At 54.0% G+C, this 18,668-nt stretch overlaps 1 protein-coding gene across 2 annotated transcripts; it reads left to right on the plus strand.

Moving 5' to 3' along the window:
- The first annotated feature begins 944 nt into the window (after window positions 1–944).
- Window positions 945–17,438, plus strand: ING5 (inhibitor of growth family member 5). Of its 2 annotated transcripts, none has more exons than XM_037161401.2 (8): window positions 945–1,050; window positions 3,193–3,264; window positions 5,251–5,417; window positions 6,081–6,192; window positions 6,337–6,430; window positions 12,353–12,488; window positions 12,620–12,681; window positions 14,371–17,438. In XM_037161401.2, the coding sequence occupies exons 1-8, from the start codon at window positions 1,014–1,016 to the stop codon at window positions 14,411–14,413; spliced, it is 723 nt and encodes a 240-aa protein (XP_037017296.1). In that variant the 5' UTR covers window positions 945–1,013; the 3' UTR covers window positions 14,414–17,438. The 2 variants fall into 2 exon arrangements, with proteins under 2 accessions (XP_037017296.1, XP_037017297.1); XM_037161402.2 differs by lacking the exon at window positions 945–1,050 and adding an exon at window positions 1,475–1,665.
- Window positions 17,439–18,668: the final 1,230 nt, after the last annotated feature.

Here is an 18,668-nt window from a genome sequence, read left to right on the forward strand (position 1 = left end):
GGCAGCCACACATTGAGGTTTCTCTCCCTCTTTCTCCCTCCTTTCCCCTCTAAAATAAAATTTAAAAAAAAAACGTAGCTACTTATAACAATAAAAAAGATGAGTAGTATTTAGTTATGTATGCATGAGTGTGGGAGTCTCCTTATCAAGCATTAAATGGGGCCAGAAAGAATGCAGAAAAATTACAATTTGGGTTCGAAGGTGAACAAGATAATCACATTCCTGTCCTTTCCAGAAGTGAGGAAACTCTGAGTTCCCGAATAGTTTGAATTTGCATAATAAACATAAAATTGACAAAAACCTTTCAGTTTTTTTTAACTTGGGAGTTTAGGAAAGAGCTCAGGAAGGGAAGTACACCTTTAAATATACATTTTCAATAAGGAATCTGCTACTCATTGGTCAGGGGGTGGCCATCTGAATCCCAGGGGACGACGAGGGGTGCCGTTCCCGGCCTAGGCCGCTCCCCTCCAGGGGCCAGCTGTCCCTTGGGCATGCTGGGCTGGCGGAGATCGCGCAGAGGCCCTCCTTCAAGACGATCCGGGGGAGGCCAGCGCTGGGTTCAGCATCTTCCCGACTCCCACAGACACGCGGTGACCCCTTCACCCCGTTTTTCTGCGCGCACTCGGGGGACCCTTTCAGCCACCGGACCACTTTCGTCACTACTCGCAGACACCTGCTCTGCGCCATACCAGACCGAGGAGAAGGCAGTGCGGACCCTGGGCCAAGTGCCAGCGCCACTCAGGTAGAGAAGGTGTCCAGGGAATTAGGATCAGAAACTCCCGCACACAAGCTCCCATGCCCCTACAGGGTAAGACGTACCGCCCCGAACCTTCTCCCGCGCCACTAAACACCACCCGCAGACCGGAAGCTAGGGGGCGGACCCGGCCGTCAGCGGTCCCCCCTGCTGGCCAATCCGTGCGCGCGGCTCATTAATAGTGAACGCACCGGCTCCGCCCTCCATCTCTTGCTGCTACGCCCGCCCGCGCAGATCCAGAGCGCGGCCGCGAACGAAGATGGCGACCGCCATGTACTTGGAGCACTACCTCGATAGTAAGTGCCCCCTGTGTTCTTCGGGCCGCCACCCGCGTGGGGCCCTCCCCGCAATTTGCCGCCTGCACACTAGGGTCCGCGCGCGGACCCCGGGGTTCGTGGGGCCAGCCGGGTGGCCCGAGGGCGGCAGAGGCGCGCGCGAGGTGAGGCGGGCACGAGGGTGGGGCGCGCGCGGGAGTAGCGGCGCTGAGTTCCCCCGGCACGGCCGCGCCAATTCTAAATGCGTCACAGCGGGGCGGGGCTAGAGTGCGGCTGGGCCGGGCTCTCCCCGATAGGCCCCGCCCCTCGTTGACCACGCCACGCCTCTCCGGTAGACCTGGACCCATTAGGCCCCACCCTCCTCGGTTAGGCCCTCTTCCAGGCCCCTACCCGATAGGCTCCTCCCCCCAGTAGGCCTCACCCCATTAGGCCCCGCCTTCGGCGCTGCCTCGCCCCTCTGAAGTCTGGTTCTCAGGCTTCGCCATTAATGGCTTTTGGCCTGCCTCCCACCACTCAAGCCTTAGAAAGTGGTTGGAAGCCCAACCTCCTCGGACTCTGGAGCAGACCTGGGAGCCCCGGCCTCGGGGTTTCTGGAGTGGCTTCCGGACGCCTAGCCTCGGCCTGTGATTCTGAGAGGTAGGGAGGTGATGCTGAGGTGGAAGGTCTCTCAGGGCGCCTGCTTTTCCGCGAGGGTACTTCTGGGGCTAATTCAGGTGCCCAGGGGCCATGTCTGTGAGGCTTCTCCAGGAGTCGTCCTTCTGCTCAGGATGGACCCTTCTCACCTTTCCTGAGCAGATGGTGACTGTGCATTTCGCGGACGCTGAGGACCTTGTCAGAGTCACGCACATTTTGGGTCTGGCCCTGGCTGGTTCCTGGAGCACTTTGCTGCCCCGGGGCTATTCTTGGTCACTCAGGCCTGGGCATCCCACCTGAGGCTGGGTAGGGAGTGAGTCCTGCTCTGGGGGAGGCAGTGGGTATCAGCTCCCCCCAAGGGGGTCACCCAATCCTGGTCATTTTTTCTGCTCTCCTGGCACACCCTGAGCACCAGTCTGGTGGGAGAGCACACGGAGGGGAACCCTTCTCCCACTGTCACCTAGAGGCCTACACCCGGGTGTCTGCTGGAGAGCACAGGACTTGCCCTTCTTTGTTTAGCCCCCTCTCTGGTGGGCCCTGTGGGCAGGTCGGAGGAATGTACGTGTGAAGGCTCCGGAATCGAGGCCACTGCTTGCTCCTTCAGCTCCTCCTGTGTCCCAGGAGAGCAGACACGATCCTTGTTTTCCTGGAACTCACTCTCACATGGGCAGATGGGTTTTTTAGAGTTCGTAGAGGTATAAAGGTCATGAAGAACCTGTCAGGTCTGCAAAGCCGGTGGTGGCCCTGCCCTGCAGAACTCGGAGGCTTTGCCGAGCATGTTCCTAGCTCTCTGGGGAGCTGGGGAGCCCTGGGGCTTTAAGCAGCAGCTTTGAAAGATTAGATTGAGCTCTTGAAAAGATCACTGGCACGTGGGGAGAGTGGAAGGCGGGTCACGACTGGACGCAGGAGCCCATTTGGGGACTGTTGGGGCCATGCAGGTGCGAGGGGAGGTTGGCTGGGACTAGGCGGTTGGCAGTGCGGATGGGTGTGTCCCCCTCCTGTGAGGCCCAGGCTGGCTGGTTCACTTTAAGTGAGCTAAGCCTGAGTGGAAATAGAAGTTTGGTGCCTCAGTGGTATGAACCCATCTGGCATGCTGCCCCTTGTGGCCAGTGCCCAAACTTTGGGGCAGCACAGAGAGCACTTGCATCCTGGTATAAAGTTCCCTCTGCAGCACCCATCTGTACTGCCCAGGCGCTGGGTTTCAGAGTGAAGTGGGGGAAGACCAGAGGGGACCCACAGTTTGGCCTGGCTGGCTGTGGTGGGGTGACCTACACAGGAGGAGGTGGGGGAGGGCAGCTTTCTTCCCTGCCCACGCCTGCAGCTTCTTTCTAAGTTCCCCGCTAACTTCTCCAGAGCCAGTGGCTTGGGAAGTTTATCAGCCTGTCCCTTATGTTGGGCATGCACTTGTTCCTCTCCAAACCCTAACAGAAAGAGAAGAGAAGTGGGTGTGTTACCTGTAGACTGTAGGTTTCAGGCCTAGTAGGCAGATTTGTGGGCTCCTACTGAGAAATCCACGTCCCTGTGTTTCAGGTATCGAGAACCTTCCTTGTGAACTTCAGAGGAATTTCCAGCTGATGCGAGAACTGGACCAGAGGACAGAAGGTGGGCTCAGGCCTTCAGTACAGCTGAAGAGAGGCGGCATCAGGACCCTGGTGTGGCACTGGGTGACCAGAGGACCCAGTGCAGTGGGGCTGCAGCCCTGCCTGAAGCTGTGGCTTCGGATGGCGTCTTAGAGTGTGCTGACATTGGATTCTTATGCCTCTCCAAATCTACACGCGTCATCCTCTTCTACGGTCAAAATATTTGTTACCTTTTTTTCTTTTAAAATACTCTAATTTCAAACTATGTATACATAGTTTAAAAAGTTAGATAGTTCTTTCTGCTCTCTTAGTATTTAAATCCCTATTTCTAAGTATGACATTTTGCTGTATTTCTTATTTTATTCCCCTTCAGCTTTAGACTTTATCTGCTCAGTTTCTATGAGGCTTTACTTCTTCATTTGCACCCCACCCAGCCCGTGTACCCCCATCCCCACCCCATGTCCTGGGTTCTGTGGCCTGGAAGCAGCAATGTTCTGCACCTGTGATGGCACCTCCACTGGGACTGCTCTGTAGGGAGTTTGTGCCTGAGCCACGTGGCACGCTGCGCTTACGTGACCTTTTTCGAACAACCGAGCTTTTGTTGGAGTTCCTGGTCACTTTGTTGGCTTTCTTTTCCACATTCTGCGTTTTCGGTGTGTCTGCTGCACCAGGTTCTGTTCTGGCTCTGCCTGCTCTGTGCTGGGACCTTGCAGATCCCCCTGTCCTGCAGGTCCATCTGCCCGGTGCATTCTGGGCCTGCTGCATAGGCAGGCACTGGGTTTTGCTGTGAGCTACCTTCTCTTCGGTTGGGACCCCATTTCCTGGGTCATAAACGTCCTCGCTCTTGATTTAACCCCCTTGTTTCAGAGGAGCTTTTTCCCTGGTAGCTTCCTGGAAAAGGGTATTTGGGATGATAAATTTCTTCTGACTTTGTGTGTCTGGAAATGTGTTTATTCTGGCCTCACAGTCAATTCCTGGTTTGGGTGTAGCCTTTCGGCTCGTCATCCCCCCCGCGTGTGACAGGCTTGCGGCCTGGCCCCTAGTTTTCATATTGCTATGGAGAAATCTGGAGCCATTTGGATCCCTCACTCTTTACACACGTGATCTCTTTACTAATCCTGTTTGGAAGGTTTGGGCTGTCTTCTTCCCTGAGGCTTCATCTTTTGTGATGACGAGCTTGGGTGAGGGTGATTTTCATGTTTTCATTATTGGCGCAGTTGTGGTTTTTCGCTAAGGCACAGCATCCTGACTAGTGAATACAGAGACTTCTTTTATTATGAAATATAGATTTACATTCGGAAATAAGCACGAACAGTTATAATCATGACCTGGTGAGACTCTCCTGGTGAGGTGGAGCTTCTGGCACCCTCGCTGGGGCCTCTACCCTGAGTCCCACCTGCAATGTCATTTCCTCACCTCTGAGCCAGGGCGAAAGCTGTGTCTGCCCCACCTTGATGTCAATGAAACACACAGGTGTCCTCCTTTGTGCATACCTTCTGTGGGTTAATCGATGCTGTTCCATGTAGTGGCAGCTGGTTCTTTTTTGTTGCTGGACCACAGCTCATTTGTCTATTCGAGGGAGGACTGTACATTTGGGTGGTTTCTTGTTTCCTGCAGTTATGATGTTTTCCCACGTGCATCCTGGCATCTGAATCTTTAGGGTGGGTGCCTAAGAGTAGGGCGTCAGGTGTTGGGTAAGGTGAGCACACACTTCACTGTTCATATGAGGACTTTCGAGAGTCTAAGTGGGCACCATGAGTGCTCCTAGGACAGCAGCCACACGCAGGATGGTGCCGGGCACCTCACCCTGGCCGCAGTACCCGCCCAGCCCCGTGGTTCTATGCTGTCTGCGGAGGGCTGTGCCCACGTGTCCCCACCTGCAGTGCTTTGGGGTGCATGTCACTCACTTTGCTGACATGTGATGTTGTCAGGCTTCATTTGTTGCTGCTCTGGTGAGTGGGCCCTGGCATCTTGTGCAAGGACGAGCGCTCTGCCCTTCCTCTGTCAGATAAGAAAGCGGAGATCGACCTCCTGGCTGCAGAGTACATCTCCACGGTGAAGACCCTGTCTGCGGAGCAGCGGGTGCAGCACCTGCAGAAGATCCAGAGCGCCTACAGCAAGTGCAAGGAGTACAGCGATGACAAGGTGCAGCTGGCCATGCAGACCTACGAGATGGTGAGGAGGCCGCGTGGGCAGCTTGGGCTTCGGCAGTGATGCTTCCAGATGAGCACAGGTGGGGCCATGGCTACTTCTTGTTGTCGTGGCCCTTTTGCTTATTTATTTGGCTGGGGAAACCATCCTTTTTATGTATTTTTTCTGAGTCCTCACCCACTGAGATGCTCAGAGAATGGGGAAGCGGGGAGAAAGGGAGAGAAACATCAACTGACTGCCTCTCAGGCACATCCCAGCCAGGGAGCAAACCTGCAGCCCAGCCAAGTGCCCTCACCAGGAATCAAACCCACGACCCTTCGATCTATGGGACGGTGCTCCAGCCAACTGAGCCACACCAGCCAGGGCTGTTACCCTTCTTTTCTTATTCTGTTTAAGAATCTGTATGTTCCCCAGGTTTTGAAGTCCGGACCTGTCTCAGATTTCCTCTTCCTAGTCCATTGTGTGTCATAGCTCTGTGTCTTGGTCCTGCTGACCGTGGATTTTCCCGAGCAGGGTTTGTGCAGTTGGGGTGTCCGAGGTGGCCCTTCTGCGCACTTGGACACGGCAACTCGCCACGTGAGCTTTGTGAGGAGGAGGCTCAGGGAGAGGCCCGTGTGGCGCGGTTGGCTGGCGCCGGGCCGCCACTCCTTTCCCGTGAACCGTGACGGGTGAGGTCCTTCTGTGCAGGTGGACAAACATATTCGGAGGCTCGACGCAGACCTGGCACGCTTCGAAGCAGACCTGAAGGACAAGCTGGAGGGCAGCGACTTCGAGAGCTCTGGAGGACGAGGCTTAAAAAGCAAGTCTGTCTTTTTTCTCTTTGTGTGTTGCTCCTGACCACGATAAACGTGCCAGGAGCCCGATGGTAAATGTCGTAGTTGGATGAGTCTTGTCCTGCTTTAGTGAATGCTGCGATGAAAATCGGGTCTCCGTGGTCTTTCAGAAGGTCGAAGCCAGAAAGAGAAGAGAGGCTCCCGGGGCCGAGGCAGGAGGGCCTCAGAGGAAGACACTCCAAAGAAAAAGAAGCATAAAGGAGGGTGAGAGGCCTTTTCTTTTCTCTTTCGCCCCAAACTGCACCATTGGTATTTGCTGGACGTCAACACCAATGGCAGCAAGGAAGTGCTCACACGCCCCCCAATGGCAGTAGTTCTGTGGGCTTTTCGTGGGTGGGTCCATCCACCCTCGAACCTTGAGGCAGCCCTGCATGCGGCCGGTAGGCGCGGGTGCTCGGGGACAGCCGACCGGCCCGGCACAGCCGACCGGCCCGGCACAGGCGCAGGGGCAGCGGCAGCACTGCAGCCTCCCCTCTGAGCCATGCGACTCACAGGTGGGGCTAAGCCACCCCGTAGTCACTGCCTGTGAATCGGTGATTGTTTCATACGTTAATGTTATTTTTTGCATACATTATTGTGTGGTTACATATATTAAGTGAACACGTCACGTAAGTCGACCTTGAGGGTTCATTTAAGGCTGCCTCCCACCTGCCACCCCAGGTGGTGGCATTGGCTTCTCAGAGTGCTGTTTATGCTTCAGAGAACATGGGAAGGCCCCAGCTGGCTTCTGTGGGGGTGATTCGGACAGTTATGGGGTGAGGTCAGAATAATTGGATCTTGACAAAAAAGGCAAAGGTCTTGGTTATTAAATCTAGTATTTAAACTTTCATCTTTTAAAAACACCCACGTGCCAGCCTTTGTGTTTTGAAGCAGTGCAGGGATGCAGAACACGACCCAACACACGTGTCATTGAATGAGTTGCTGTGAGAGGCACATGCCTATAGCCGGGTCCTCTGACCTGCTCTCAGGGCTGTGACCTCTGCCCACCGCCCAGGCCAGCATGACCCCCACTTAATACAGTGTGCGCCCTACGCCCTTCCTGCTCTTCCTGCTCTGTCCCCACCAGTGCACTCCTGGGCTTTGACCTTTGGGATGACTTTATTGAGGAATAACTTATTTATTTTTTTTTAAGAAGATTTTATTATGGTACTATTATCTACCCAGTCTTTTTTTAAAATTTTATTTAAATTCTTTTTTTAAAAATATTTTGTTTATTTATCTTTAGAGGGAAAGGGAAGGAGAAGAGGGAGAGAAACATCAATGTATGGTTGCCTTTTGTGCGTCCCCTGCTGGGAACTGGCCTGCAGGGAACCGGCCTGCAACCCAGGAACGTGCCCTGACTGGGAATCGAACCGCGATTGTCTGGTTCGCAGGCCGCGCTCAATCCACTGAGCTACACCAGCCAGGGCGAGGAATAACTTATTTTTTTTAACTTGTATCTTTATTTTTAGAGAGAGGGGAAGGGAGGGAGAAAGAGAGGGAGAGAAACATCATGTTTCTGTTGCCTCTTATGTGGCCCCCACTGGGGACCTGGCCCGCAACCCAGGCACGTGCCCTGACTGGGAATCAAACCAGAGACCCTTTGTGGTTCACAGCCCGCACTCAATCCACTGAGCTACACGAGCCAGGGAGGAATAATTTACATACGGTAAGATGTTCTCATTTTAAGTATACGGTCTGATGCTATATTCAGTTGTTTTAAAGTTAAGGAAATGTTCGGGCTTTCTGTTTCTTCTTGAGTCACTTTCATGATGTGTCTTTCAGAGATTTGCTATTTCATATACATTGTCTGATTTGTTGACGTCAGGTTGTTTATGATGTTATGCGATTCTTCTATTCTTCTGGTTTTGTAAGGCCTGCCCAGCTCCGACACAGTAATGTATCTCTTTTTTCATTTCGTCTTGATTCTTTCAGAGAACTAGCTTTTGGCTTCATTGGTCTGTCCGGTGTGTCGTTCCCCCCCCCGCCCCCCGTTTTCTGTTGCATTTATTTCTGCTCTTACTTTTATTATTTCCTTCCTACTACTTCACTTGGATATACTTTGCTTTTTTTCTGTAGCATTTCAAGTAGAAGTAGGTTAGATCATTGATTTTCATACTCTCCTTTTCTAACAAATATTTAAAGCTGTAAATTTTTTTCTAATTTCAGTTTTAGCTACATCCTACAAACTTCAATATGTTCTTTTTATTCTATTCCAAATATTTTTAAGTTTCCTTGATGGTTTTTCTTTGACCCATAGCGTATGTATAAGGTTTCTCAGTTTCCAAGTACACATTTTGGGTTTTTCATGTAACTTTCTGATTCCAGTTTCTGCTTAAACATTGTTGTGATCAGAGAACGTTCTGTAATCGAAATGCTCTGCAGTCGATTAAGACTTGAGGTGTGGTTCATGGTCTGTCCTGCCAAACGTCCCGGACGCACTTGGAAAGCGTGTGTTTTACCGTTGTGGGGCGCAGTGTCCTGCAGACCTCAGTTAGATGGTTGGTGGCGTTCGAGTCTTCTGCACTCTCCCTGGTGTTCCGTTCCGTCCTGTGGATCATTGAGAGAGGGTAGTTGAAATCTCCGACTATGGACTTGCTGGTTTCTCTTTTCTGTTCTGTCAGATTGCTTCAGGTATTTTAAAGGTCTTACTTGGTTCTACATACCCACTTAGGTTTTTTTTTAATTGCCTTCTTTAACATTGTAAAACTTATTTATTTATTCCTTGTTATATTCTTTGTCTTGAAATCTACTTTGATATCACTGTAGTCCCTCTGCTCTGCTGATGAGTGTTTTTGCACAGTGTGTGTTTCCTTCCTCGTTGTTTTACTGACAGTGTGTTCATGCTTTTGTATTTGGAGTGGGTCTCCCGAAGGCAGCCAGTGGTCGAGCCTGGCTTTTATCCAGTCCGACAGCCTCCGCCGTTCCCTTGCGGGGTCTGACTGTCAGCTGTTTCACATAAGAACCTGCACCCGTGCTCTGCCTTCCTGCTCCTGTCCCTGGTGCTACTGGGAAAACTTTACCTTCTGCAGGTGATAAGCCTCACAATAGATCAACGTTATGATTTTAGGTCTAAACCATAGATTATCTTAAACAGATTTTAAAATGTGAGACAAAGCTTTATAGTCAGGCATCATGGTTCCCATTTCTAGGCCTTTACTTCTTTTTGTCGATGCAGATTTCCGTCCGGTGTCGCTTCACATCTGCCTGGAGAACTTCCTTTAACATTTTCACGGTGCAGGTATTGCTGAGCGTAGTGGATTTTCTGTTTTGATTTCCCCGAGAATGTCTTTAGTTACCTTCGTTTTTGAAGGGTGTTTTCGGAGGCTGTAGGCGTCAAGGTGGACCTTTTTCGGTAAGCGCTGGGGTTGCTGTCCTGCTGTTTTCCATCTTGCATTGATTGTGATAAGAAGTTAGTGGCAAATTTTTTTTAAGATTTTATTTTTTTATTTTTAGCCAGAGGGGAAGGGAGGAAGGAGAGAAGGAGAGAAACATCATTATGTGGTTGCCTCTCAAGGGTCCCCCACTGGGGAATCTGGCCCACAATTCAGACACGTGCTCTGACCGGGAATCAAACCAATGACCTTTTGGTCTGCAGACCAGCACTCAATCCACTGAACTACACCAACCAGGGCTGGAATATTTTTTAATTTATTTTTTTGTTGTTATTTTTTAAGGCTTCAGTCTCTGGAGGATGTTTTTGTTGATTTTTTTAGAGAGAGAGGAAGGGTTGGGAGGAGAGAGAAACGTCGGCGTGAGAGAAACACTGGTCAGTTGCCTCCTGTGCTTGCCCTGTGTCTGGGAATTGAACCGGCAACCTTTTGGCGCGTGGGTCTATGCTCCAGGTGACCGAACCAGCCCGCGTTGCTTTTTTTTATGTTTAAAATTATGGTCAGTAGTTAAATTGTCCATGGATTACCTTATCTTTTGTAGGCTTGTCTTTGAAATATATTAAAAAACTTCTTATTAAGGGCAAGACAGTAAATATTTTAGGCTCACAGGCCAAATTGTTTATGTTGCCACTCAGCTGTGCTGTTTCATATCAAACTGCGAGACGAGCTTTGTTTACAGAAACAGGCAGCCAGTCGCAGGCTGTGTTTTGCTAACCCACAGGTTAGGGCAGCCAGGACTCCGGGGTTGGTGAAGCCCTTTGGCTGAGGTGTGACCCTTCCGAGTCCTCTCCCGAAGGCCCTTGGTGTTCCCAGGTCTCCGTCCTGGCTGGTCGGAGGGAAGTGTCCGCCCGGCGTGTAAACGCTGGGAGTCCTTAGGCTCCCAACTGCCCGGTGCTCTCTGCGCAGCCCTCAGGATTCTTGGCCTGTGCACAGAGAGCTTGGGTTTTGGCTAAGACTCCAAAAGGTTTCTTTGCAGATTTCTGGAGTGTGTTCTCACTCCTGCCTTCGGCACCCTGCCCCCGAAGCCTAGCAGCCTCACGCTCCCTGAACTGTTGACTTTCCTCCTCTGTTCTCGACACCAGGCTGCGTGGCTCCCCCCCTGCGGGCTCGGACTGCACTGCTCGCTGCCATGTGTCCAGGGTCTGGAAACAGTTGTTCCGTGTATTTTGTCTGGTTCTCTAGTTGCTCACAGTAAGGGGACAGGGTCAGTACCGATTACTCTGTTATGGTCAGAGGAGAGGTCCCTTTCTCTACTCTTTCCAGGTGAGTCTTTCAAGTCTCTTTACGATGTAAGTTCTCCATCCCTGTCTTCAGTTTTCCTTCAGAAGCACTGTGACCGGTGGGGTTTCCCAGGGCCTGGATTCCGACCACTTGTCCTCCTCAGTTCCAGGGATTTCAGTTTGACCTTTGGCTGGAAACACAGGCTGTCTGTGTTCTAGTTGAAGCCAAAGTTCCTTAGATCTGGCAGGACACCTGCTTTTGAGGGGATTGGAAGTGCACCTGCTTTGGGGTGGACATTTTTGTTACTTGGTGAACCAGCAGGTGGGTGAGACAGAGCCACAGTGACAGACGGAGGTTTCTGTGTGGCCTGAGGACTGCTGTGACACTGCCCAGTGCGGCATTAACGCCCACCGATGGGCCAGTCCTTGTGACCTTTGTGGCTTTCAGGTAGAAAGAGTAAATCCTGTCTCTTTCCAGAGACACAGCAGAGGGCGGAGACTCAGCCAGGCCTGCAGCCCTCGTGGGTGGCATGCATGCTGGGGGGATGCTGCCTGTGTGGGGGCTGTGTGGCAGCCGGGGACACTGTGAAGCCTGGCGTGTGACTGCAAAGGCGCCTGGGGGCTTTCCTAGACAGGAAAAGGTGAGGGGTGACGCCCTTTGGGAAGCAGACCCCTTGTGTCCCATTGTGGTGATGGTGGCATTGTCCTGGCTGGCCGCTGGGCCCAGTCCTCTGAGGAGCAGAGCACGAGGCCCGGATGCTCCCGGCTGGGGGCGGGCCTACATCGAGGGAGCGCACTGTCTGTGTGGCCTACAGCCCAAAGCTTTGTCTCAAAAACACCGAAACCCACTAAGAGTAGGTGCCTAGTCCCTTCCCTGTGACGGGTGGACATCTGCCCCACGCACCCCGCTGCAGAGCTGTGGGCAGCACTTGGATGGAGGGGCGGGCTCGGTGGGATGCTGACTGGTCAGAGACCCTGCGGGGAGCGGAGGGTAAAGTGCCCTGGGCCTGCTCTCCAGTGGGTGGTCAGAAGTGTCCCTGCTGATGGGCAGGCCGCTGGGTGGGGGGAGGGGACTCCCAAGATTTACATCTCCTGGGAGGGTGAGGGGAGCTGGTGGGTTCCGTGGGTTTCAGGGTAAAGAAGGTGTGTGGGGTGCAGGTGGGAACATGCCAGCCCTTCTCATGGGAGGGACCAGGGGAGGGCTGGCGAGGGCAGGCCCGTGCAGACCACCAGCCTGTCTCGGGTGGGACTTGAGCACGGTTCTCAGGTGCCTGCCCCAGGGCAGGAGCGAGGGGGCAGGGGGGCCCAGGAGGCTGAGGGGCCCAGGAGGCCGAGGGCCTGGTGGGGGAGCCCTGGGAGCAGGTCCTGTCTCCGCAGTGGGACCGAGACAGGATGGCTTCATGTGCCTGAGTGGGCCTGGGCAGTGCCAGCAGGTGAGTGCTTTTCTCTTCACAGGCGTTGGCGCCGCCTTGTCTGGAACCACGGGGACCATGTGCCCCACCTGCCTGCTGCTCAGCGCTGTTGTGTCCCTGCAGGTCCGAGTTCACCGACACCATCCTGTCCGTGCATCCCTCCGACGTGCTGGACATGCCTGTGGACCCCAACGAGCCTACCTACTGCCTCTGCCACCAGGTGTCCTACGGGGAGATGATTGGCTGTGACAATCCGGACGTGAGTGGCAGGCACTTGAAATAGGAGGCTGGACATGGCAGCCTTTCCCTGTGGGGCCCTGGGTGGAGAGGGGCAGCCGTCGCTGTGTCTGGCACGCAGCGCACTCACTGTGCTCTTCCCCCACCTCACAGTGTCCGATCGAGTGGTTCCACTTCGCCTGTGTGGACCTGACCACGAAGCCCAAAGGAAAATGGTCAGTAGGGGGCGCTGCTCTGTCTCCTTATGGAGAACAGCGTGGGAGGGGTGGTTGGGCCAAGCTCCACTGACCTTCTCTGCTGGGGCCGACGGTGCTCTGGGTGTGGCTGTGGGGACCCGGCTGTGCCACATGCTGGTCCTTGGTCCCTGGCCAAGTTGGTGAGGGCCATCTTGTGCCCACCTCACCCGGGGTACCTTTTTTCATATTTGCACACACCTAGATTGCTGCTCTGTGGAGTCAGCTCTCTGGCTCTTCTGGGCGAGGCAGAGGCAGCCCTAAATAGAGGCGAGGACCGAGGGCTCCTTCTCACTGGGGAAGTTTTCCGCGGTGGGGAGCACAGCATGGAACAGGTGGGCCCAGGCGGGCGGCGCTCTGCCTGGTCGGGGATGTTCGTGTCCAGGACCAAGCTGCGCCTTTCCTGCACCCTGGCGTTCAGCTATCCCCGTGACGTCATTTATCCCCGTGACATTTTGTTTCCTTGTGCTGGAGTCCTGGAGGCGTCGCCCTCCTTGCTTGTGTGTGTGGGGTTGGAAGCCCCAAGAACAGTCTGCCTCACCCGGGGCCTTAGCAGATGGCAGCGAGGTGGGGGCTCAGTGTCTCAAACGTGTTGTCCCAGCCGCTCCCTGGGCCCCGGGATGCACTGGCAAGTCTGAGAAGGGGCACAGCCGCCCTGACAGTGGCCTTTGGCGTGGGTGGTGGGAGCGTGACAGGGACGCAGGTGGGGCCCCGGCCGATCTGGGCGGCCTGAGGCGGGACCGCCTCCAGAGCCCGCGGAAGGGGCATGAGGCGGTGGGAGGGTGTTGGTTAGTGACTCTGGGCACGCTGGGCTGTTTGGGGGCTTCCGGGGGAAGAGTTTGGCCAGCCTTGGAAAACAGGTTCACCTTTGGGAGGACAAGCAGAGCTGGGAGGCGGGGAGGGACCCAGCCCCACTGTCCTTCTCCCAATTTCCTGGTGGTCCTTTCAGGGATTCCTGAGTGTGCAGGCTCCTTCCTGCCAATGAGATGTGAGCTGACTGCGTGTTCTCAGCGTGTATGCTGGGCGCAAACATGATGCCGGGCGCAGCTTCTCCAGGGCTTGGCTGGGTCAGGGGTACAGGTCAGGCAGGGCCAAGGGGCAGGGGCCAGAGGGCAGGGGTAGGGTTGGGGCAGGCAGGAGCACGGGCGTCCTCAGGGTCCACTCACTAACACAGGCTAGGCTGAGTGAGCTCGGCCACACGGGAATCAGCTGCTTCTCGATAGGGAACCGTGGTGGAAAATGGCATGGGGGCGGCGGGGGTGTCCCTCGTGCCCCTGTGGCTGCATGGTCCAGGAGTGACCCAGAGCATGCGCTGTGTCTGAGGCCCCGGGAGTCTGGGCTGGGTGGTTCGGCAGGCGTGCTGTGCTGCACCCGTGCAGGCCTCAGCTCAACGGCAGTGTTGTCTCCCCTTTGGTCACTGGTGACCCATTAGCTTGATCAGGAGGAATGTTCATGACTGAAAGAGGTTTTGCTGATTGATTTGTATCTATCGAGCTCAAAACAGACATGCTAGATAGAGCGACTTGCCGAGGAGATTTTTCTGGTGGGAGAGCTGCACACGGTGTGTGGGCGTCTTTCATCTGGTGCTGCTTCACCGGGAGACGGGGGTCTCGGCCTCCTGATGCTAGTGGAGCTCTGCAAAGGGCCGGTGCTGCGCTTCTCTCGTCACAGGTTCTGTCCACGCTGTGTCCAGGAAAGGAGGAAGAAGAAGTAAGGCAGAGGCTGATGCCGGGGTCAGAAAGCAAGTTGATACACTCCGTCATTTGCGTGGCAATATTTTATCTTCATCTTGAAACTACCTTGATTCGAACAATATTTAATAACAATGGCCAGTTGTAATTCTGGATATTTCCTAGAACCAACAAGAACCCCCGTGAGCCCTATTTGCACAGAGAGGGGTCTTATGGGGACTTGCCACATGACTTTGTTCTCATGACTTTCTGTACAGATCCCAACACTGAGCACTACGGTCCCGCTGGGAGCCCGAGTGACTCCATGGGTGTGTGTGTGCGGTGTGCTGGGCCCCTCGGGACATGCCAGCGGGGAACAGACACTGCCATCACTGTGCCGCTGGAGCTGTGAGCCCGGTGTGGTCCACGGTATCTGAAGCAGCCCTGAGAGCCCGTCCCGTGCACCCCTCTGTGCCGAGTGAGCAGTGTGCAGTCTGGGGGGCGTTGGCCGGAAGGCGCCCTCCTGACCGGTGTGGCGGAGCTGGCAGCCACTCTGCTGGGCTGTGCACTGCCTCTTCCTCGGGACTGCCGGTTCCTCCTGAGGCCTTACTGTCTGGAGTAAATGCTCCGGGTTGGCAGACGGGCCGTCGGTCACCACGACCAGTGCAATGAGGGACAGCATCACAGACTGGCTGGTGTTCTGTGTCTCTGGGAATTCCGAATGTTTTTACTGTGAAGACGAAGTCATTATAGCCGCATGAAGACAGTGGGTTTGTGTGTGCAGTGAGTCCAGTCTACTAAGAGCCGACTTTGAACCTGTTTGTGTTGCACCCTGGGTCGGCAGCTTGTCCCAGGGACTATAATTATGTGATGTGATTTGTGAATTTCTTGTGCCACAATAGCAGTTCCGGAATGAAGTTAGGAAATTAGTGTGTACTTTCCGTTCAGTCAGCATTCACCAAACCGATTTTGAACCACCTCTCTTGTACTGTTTGGGGGTATGACGTACCTTTGCTGTGTCAAGAGCCACGTGTGACGGGTACCTAGGGCGTGGCTTCTGGGAGTGTCCCTGAACTCTCCGGGATCTAACCGATGTAATTCAGGCCAGTAAGGGTCCTCTTGCCAGAAAAAAACCCAGGAGGTAGAATCGAGGTGAAATGCCCAGCGACAGAAGAACGCACCCTCCTTGTCGGGAGGGTCCTGGAGTGGCTGCTCCCTCCCCATGGCCTCCGTCACCGTCTTCTCTCAGCTTCCAGTGTTTCACCCAGGAGAGGGCGTGGGGCACAGGAACTGGCGAGACTGCGCTCTAGACCAGCCGCTCCCCGCAAATGAGCCAACATTTGGCCAACGGGAGCGGATGTCAGAGGGCAGCTGGGGCCCAGCTGGAATCTGCAGTCTGCGGTGGTCTTAGCCTGCACGGGATGTGTCCGAGCTGCTGTGCTTTCTGGAGTGACCTTAGGGGGCAGGACTTGCTTTCCAAGGACTGCAGGTGGGTCACCTCAGCCCACGTGACCCTGCCAGCCTCGAGCTGGTGGTTAGGGGAAGGGTCCGCAGCCGCCTGACAAGCACTCTCAGATCTTAAGCCTTCATGCTCTGAGGGAGGAGGTGGGCACAGGCACGTGAGGCCCACCTGTGTTCAGTACCTGAGCTTCCTGTGACGGGCATTTAAAGGTGGTGGGGGATCAGTGGGGGCGTTGTTTCTTCACTCCTTTAGCAGCTTCTGTGCACAGGATAGGTAAGTACGGTAAACCTGTGATGATGTTTTAGCAGCTAATTGAGTATTTGCACTTCATCTCTGAACACGCCTGCTGTTGCCATGGGAACACAGTGTGGATGCAGGTTGATGGCCAGCTAGTTCTGATTTTCACCTGGATTCCTGAGGCCACGCTCGTTTCCCAGGAAAATTGGCCCACCTCTGTCTTTAAAGTTCAGTGTTGTCATCCTGCTCGTCACTGTGTAGCATCCCATGTGTCAACCTTTTGTAAGTTTCTGTGCTTATCTAGTGTATACTTTTGCCAGTTGCAGTAATGTCACCAAGATAATATGCAGACAGCTTTGACAAAAATGGAAAACATGAGCATGATAGGAATGTGCCCTGGGAGGTTGTTTGGATGATGACTGACTGCTGTTCCCGACTGTTAATACCACCTGAGTCGGAAAGACGCCAGAGTGGCCATCTGGTTGGGAAAGAATGTCTGGCCAGAGCCCCTTCAGTGCCTGCCGGGCCCACATTGGCTCCTGGGCACAGCTGTGGAGCCAACCCCATCCCCCGGGTTGCAGGATCTGGGCTGGGCCCTCTGAGTGAGGGTGCGGCCTCCATGGCTGGGAGTTTACTGGTGAGGGAAGCAGTATCTTGTTCAGAGAAGCAGAACTATTTTCCTTGTTCTCAGCCCACAATTTGAGAAACCTCCTCATTCTCCAACAGGATGCACCTGCACTAACAAACGTGCTGTCAGGCTGAGCCCCTGCAGCTCTGGCTGGGCTGAGGCTGGGCCGGCGAGGCCCCTGGGCAGGTGGATGAGACCAGGACCGGTCAGGGCCCTGGGAGCCAGGGGGTAAGGTGTGCTGGGACTCATGGGGACAACAGCCAGCCGTGTGTTGGTGCTGTTCCTGATGGCCACACTGCACTGTCTCCTGTCCCGTCCCTGGCAGCCCTTGGCAGGGGCTGCTTCAAGCAATAACGCTGTCCACGTGCCACAGCCAGGGCCTGCCTGTTGCCAGATTTGGGGGCTTCTCATGGGCGTTGCAGAGTTAAAGTGCCCTCAGTGTCGAGTGAACAGCAGTTGGCTGTCACTGCTGTGCTGAGAGGTGTTGGAAAGGGCACATCCGGGAAATTCTCTCGTTCAGGAGACAGTTCTGTGAAGTTTCTCTCTTCCTCTGTGTGTGTGTTGTGGTGCTCACCTTTACCACAGTTCATCCAAAAGATGATGCAGCTTTAACACGAATGTTACATTTTATTTCCAAGGAATTATTATCTATGTTTCCTTTGTAAAGGAAAGGTAATATTGTAAATCTTTTTATTAAATAATGTAAAGATGTATATCTGTATTTTTGGATCATGTTATAGATTATGGATATATTGTTTAATAAATAAAGTATTTTTTGGAACAAACATTAGAGAATGCATCATTTTGGGAAATGATAGAGCTTTAGCGTTGTGTTCAGAGGTGGCAAGTAGATTCTGTGTTGAATTTCGAAGGGGACATGAGGTGAACTGGAAGAGGCTTATTTTGCTGGCCGAGGGCCTGGGTGGGACCCTGGGCTTCACCTGGGTCAGCGGTGAGCTCCGGGCCCTGGCTGCGTCACAGCGTCAGAAGGTGGTTCCCAGGCTCATGAGAAAGGTGCATGTGGGTGGGGGGGGTCCTCTGAGTCGCTGTACGAAGACTGGAAGTGCTTTGTCTGGAACCCTCTGGGGACTAATGAGTTCTTAGGATCTTCCTTGAGAGTTGGTGGCCAGGGTCTAGAAACCCAGTGAGGTCCCCATGAAGGAGAGGTACAGCCTCACCCATTTTCCAGATGGAAACCGTTCACAGACCTGGAGTCCCCCGCCTCGGACTCTGCCCCTCCAAGCACTGCAAGGCCACCTGCAGCTGCTGCTTGGGCTGACACCTGGGGGAAAGGAAGCACCGTTTTGGGGTGGGGCTGGTCATTCTCACTGGTTCTGAATCGTTACAAGTCACCAGAGGCCTCAGATGCCACTGGTCTGCTCGTCAGAGGGCCTCAGGCCCTCAGGTGGGAAGTCACATGTGCCTCAGTGGCCACCTTCCCAGGGCCTGCCCATGTCACCGAACAGACCTAACAGCTGGCAGCAGCACCACTGCAGTGACTGACCTGTGGAGCCAGGGCCATGAAGGCAGGAGGGGCCAGGTGGAAGTCTCTGGGTCATCCTGTCCTCTCCCTGCTACAAGTGATGCCCTGGCCCATGTGGCCCGGTTGACACCCACAAAAAAAGGTGTCTCTGGTTCAATTCCCAGTTAGGGCCCATGCCTGGGGTGTGGGTTTGCTCCCTACTCAGGGCCTGTACAGGAGGCAACTGATCAATGTTTCTCTCTTACATCGATGTTCCTCTCCCTCTCCCTTCCCTTCCTCTAAAAATAAATGAAATTAAAAAACCCCCAAAAACCAAAAATAAAGGCAAACACATCCTTGACAGGAAGGTGCAGCGGGATGTACTTAACACTCCCAATTTACCTTCGGGATGCAGTTTGTGAGGACGTAGACTTTAGCTGCAGCATTATCACTGCAGTGTTACAGAACAGACAGCGGGGGCCAGGCACAGGTGGTGAACAATATGCTGTT

Source organism: Artibeus jamaicensis, unplaced genomic scaffold (assembly GCF_021234435.1).
Source record: "Artibeus jamaicensis isolate MK-2021 breed Jamaican fruit bat unplaced genomic scaffold, CSHL_Jam_final contig_944, whole genome shotgun sequence".
Lineage (NCBI taxonomy): Eukaryota > Metazoa > Chordata > Mammalia > Chiroptera > Phyllostomidae > Artibeus > Artibeus jamaicensis.

What these genes read in the sequence shown, in the direction of transcription:
- ING5 (XM_037161401.2), top strand. Translation starts at nt 1,014, where the DNA reads ATGGCGACCGCCATGTACTTGGAGCACTACCTCGATA. An exon ending in ACTGGACCAGAGGACAGAAG is followed by an intron (nt 3,265 to 5,250) that starts GTGGGCTCAGGC and finishes TTCCTCTGTCAG; the next exon opens with ATAAGAAAGCGGAGATCGAC. An exon ending in AAAAAGAAGCATAAAGGAGG is followed by an intron (nt 6,431 to 12,352) that starts GTGAGAGGCCTT and finishes GTGTCCCTGCAG; the next exon opens with GTCCGAGTTCACCGACACCA.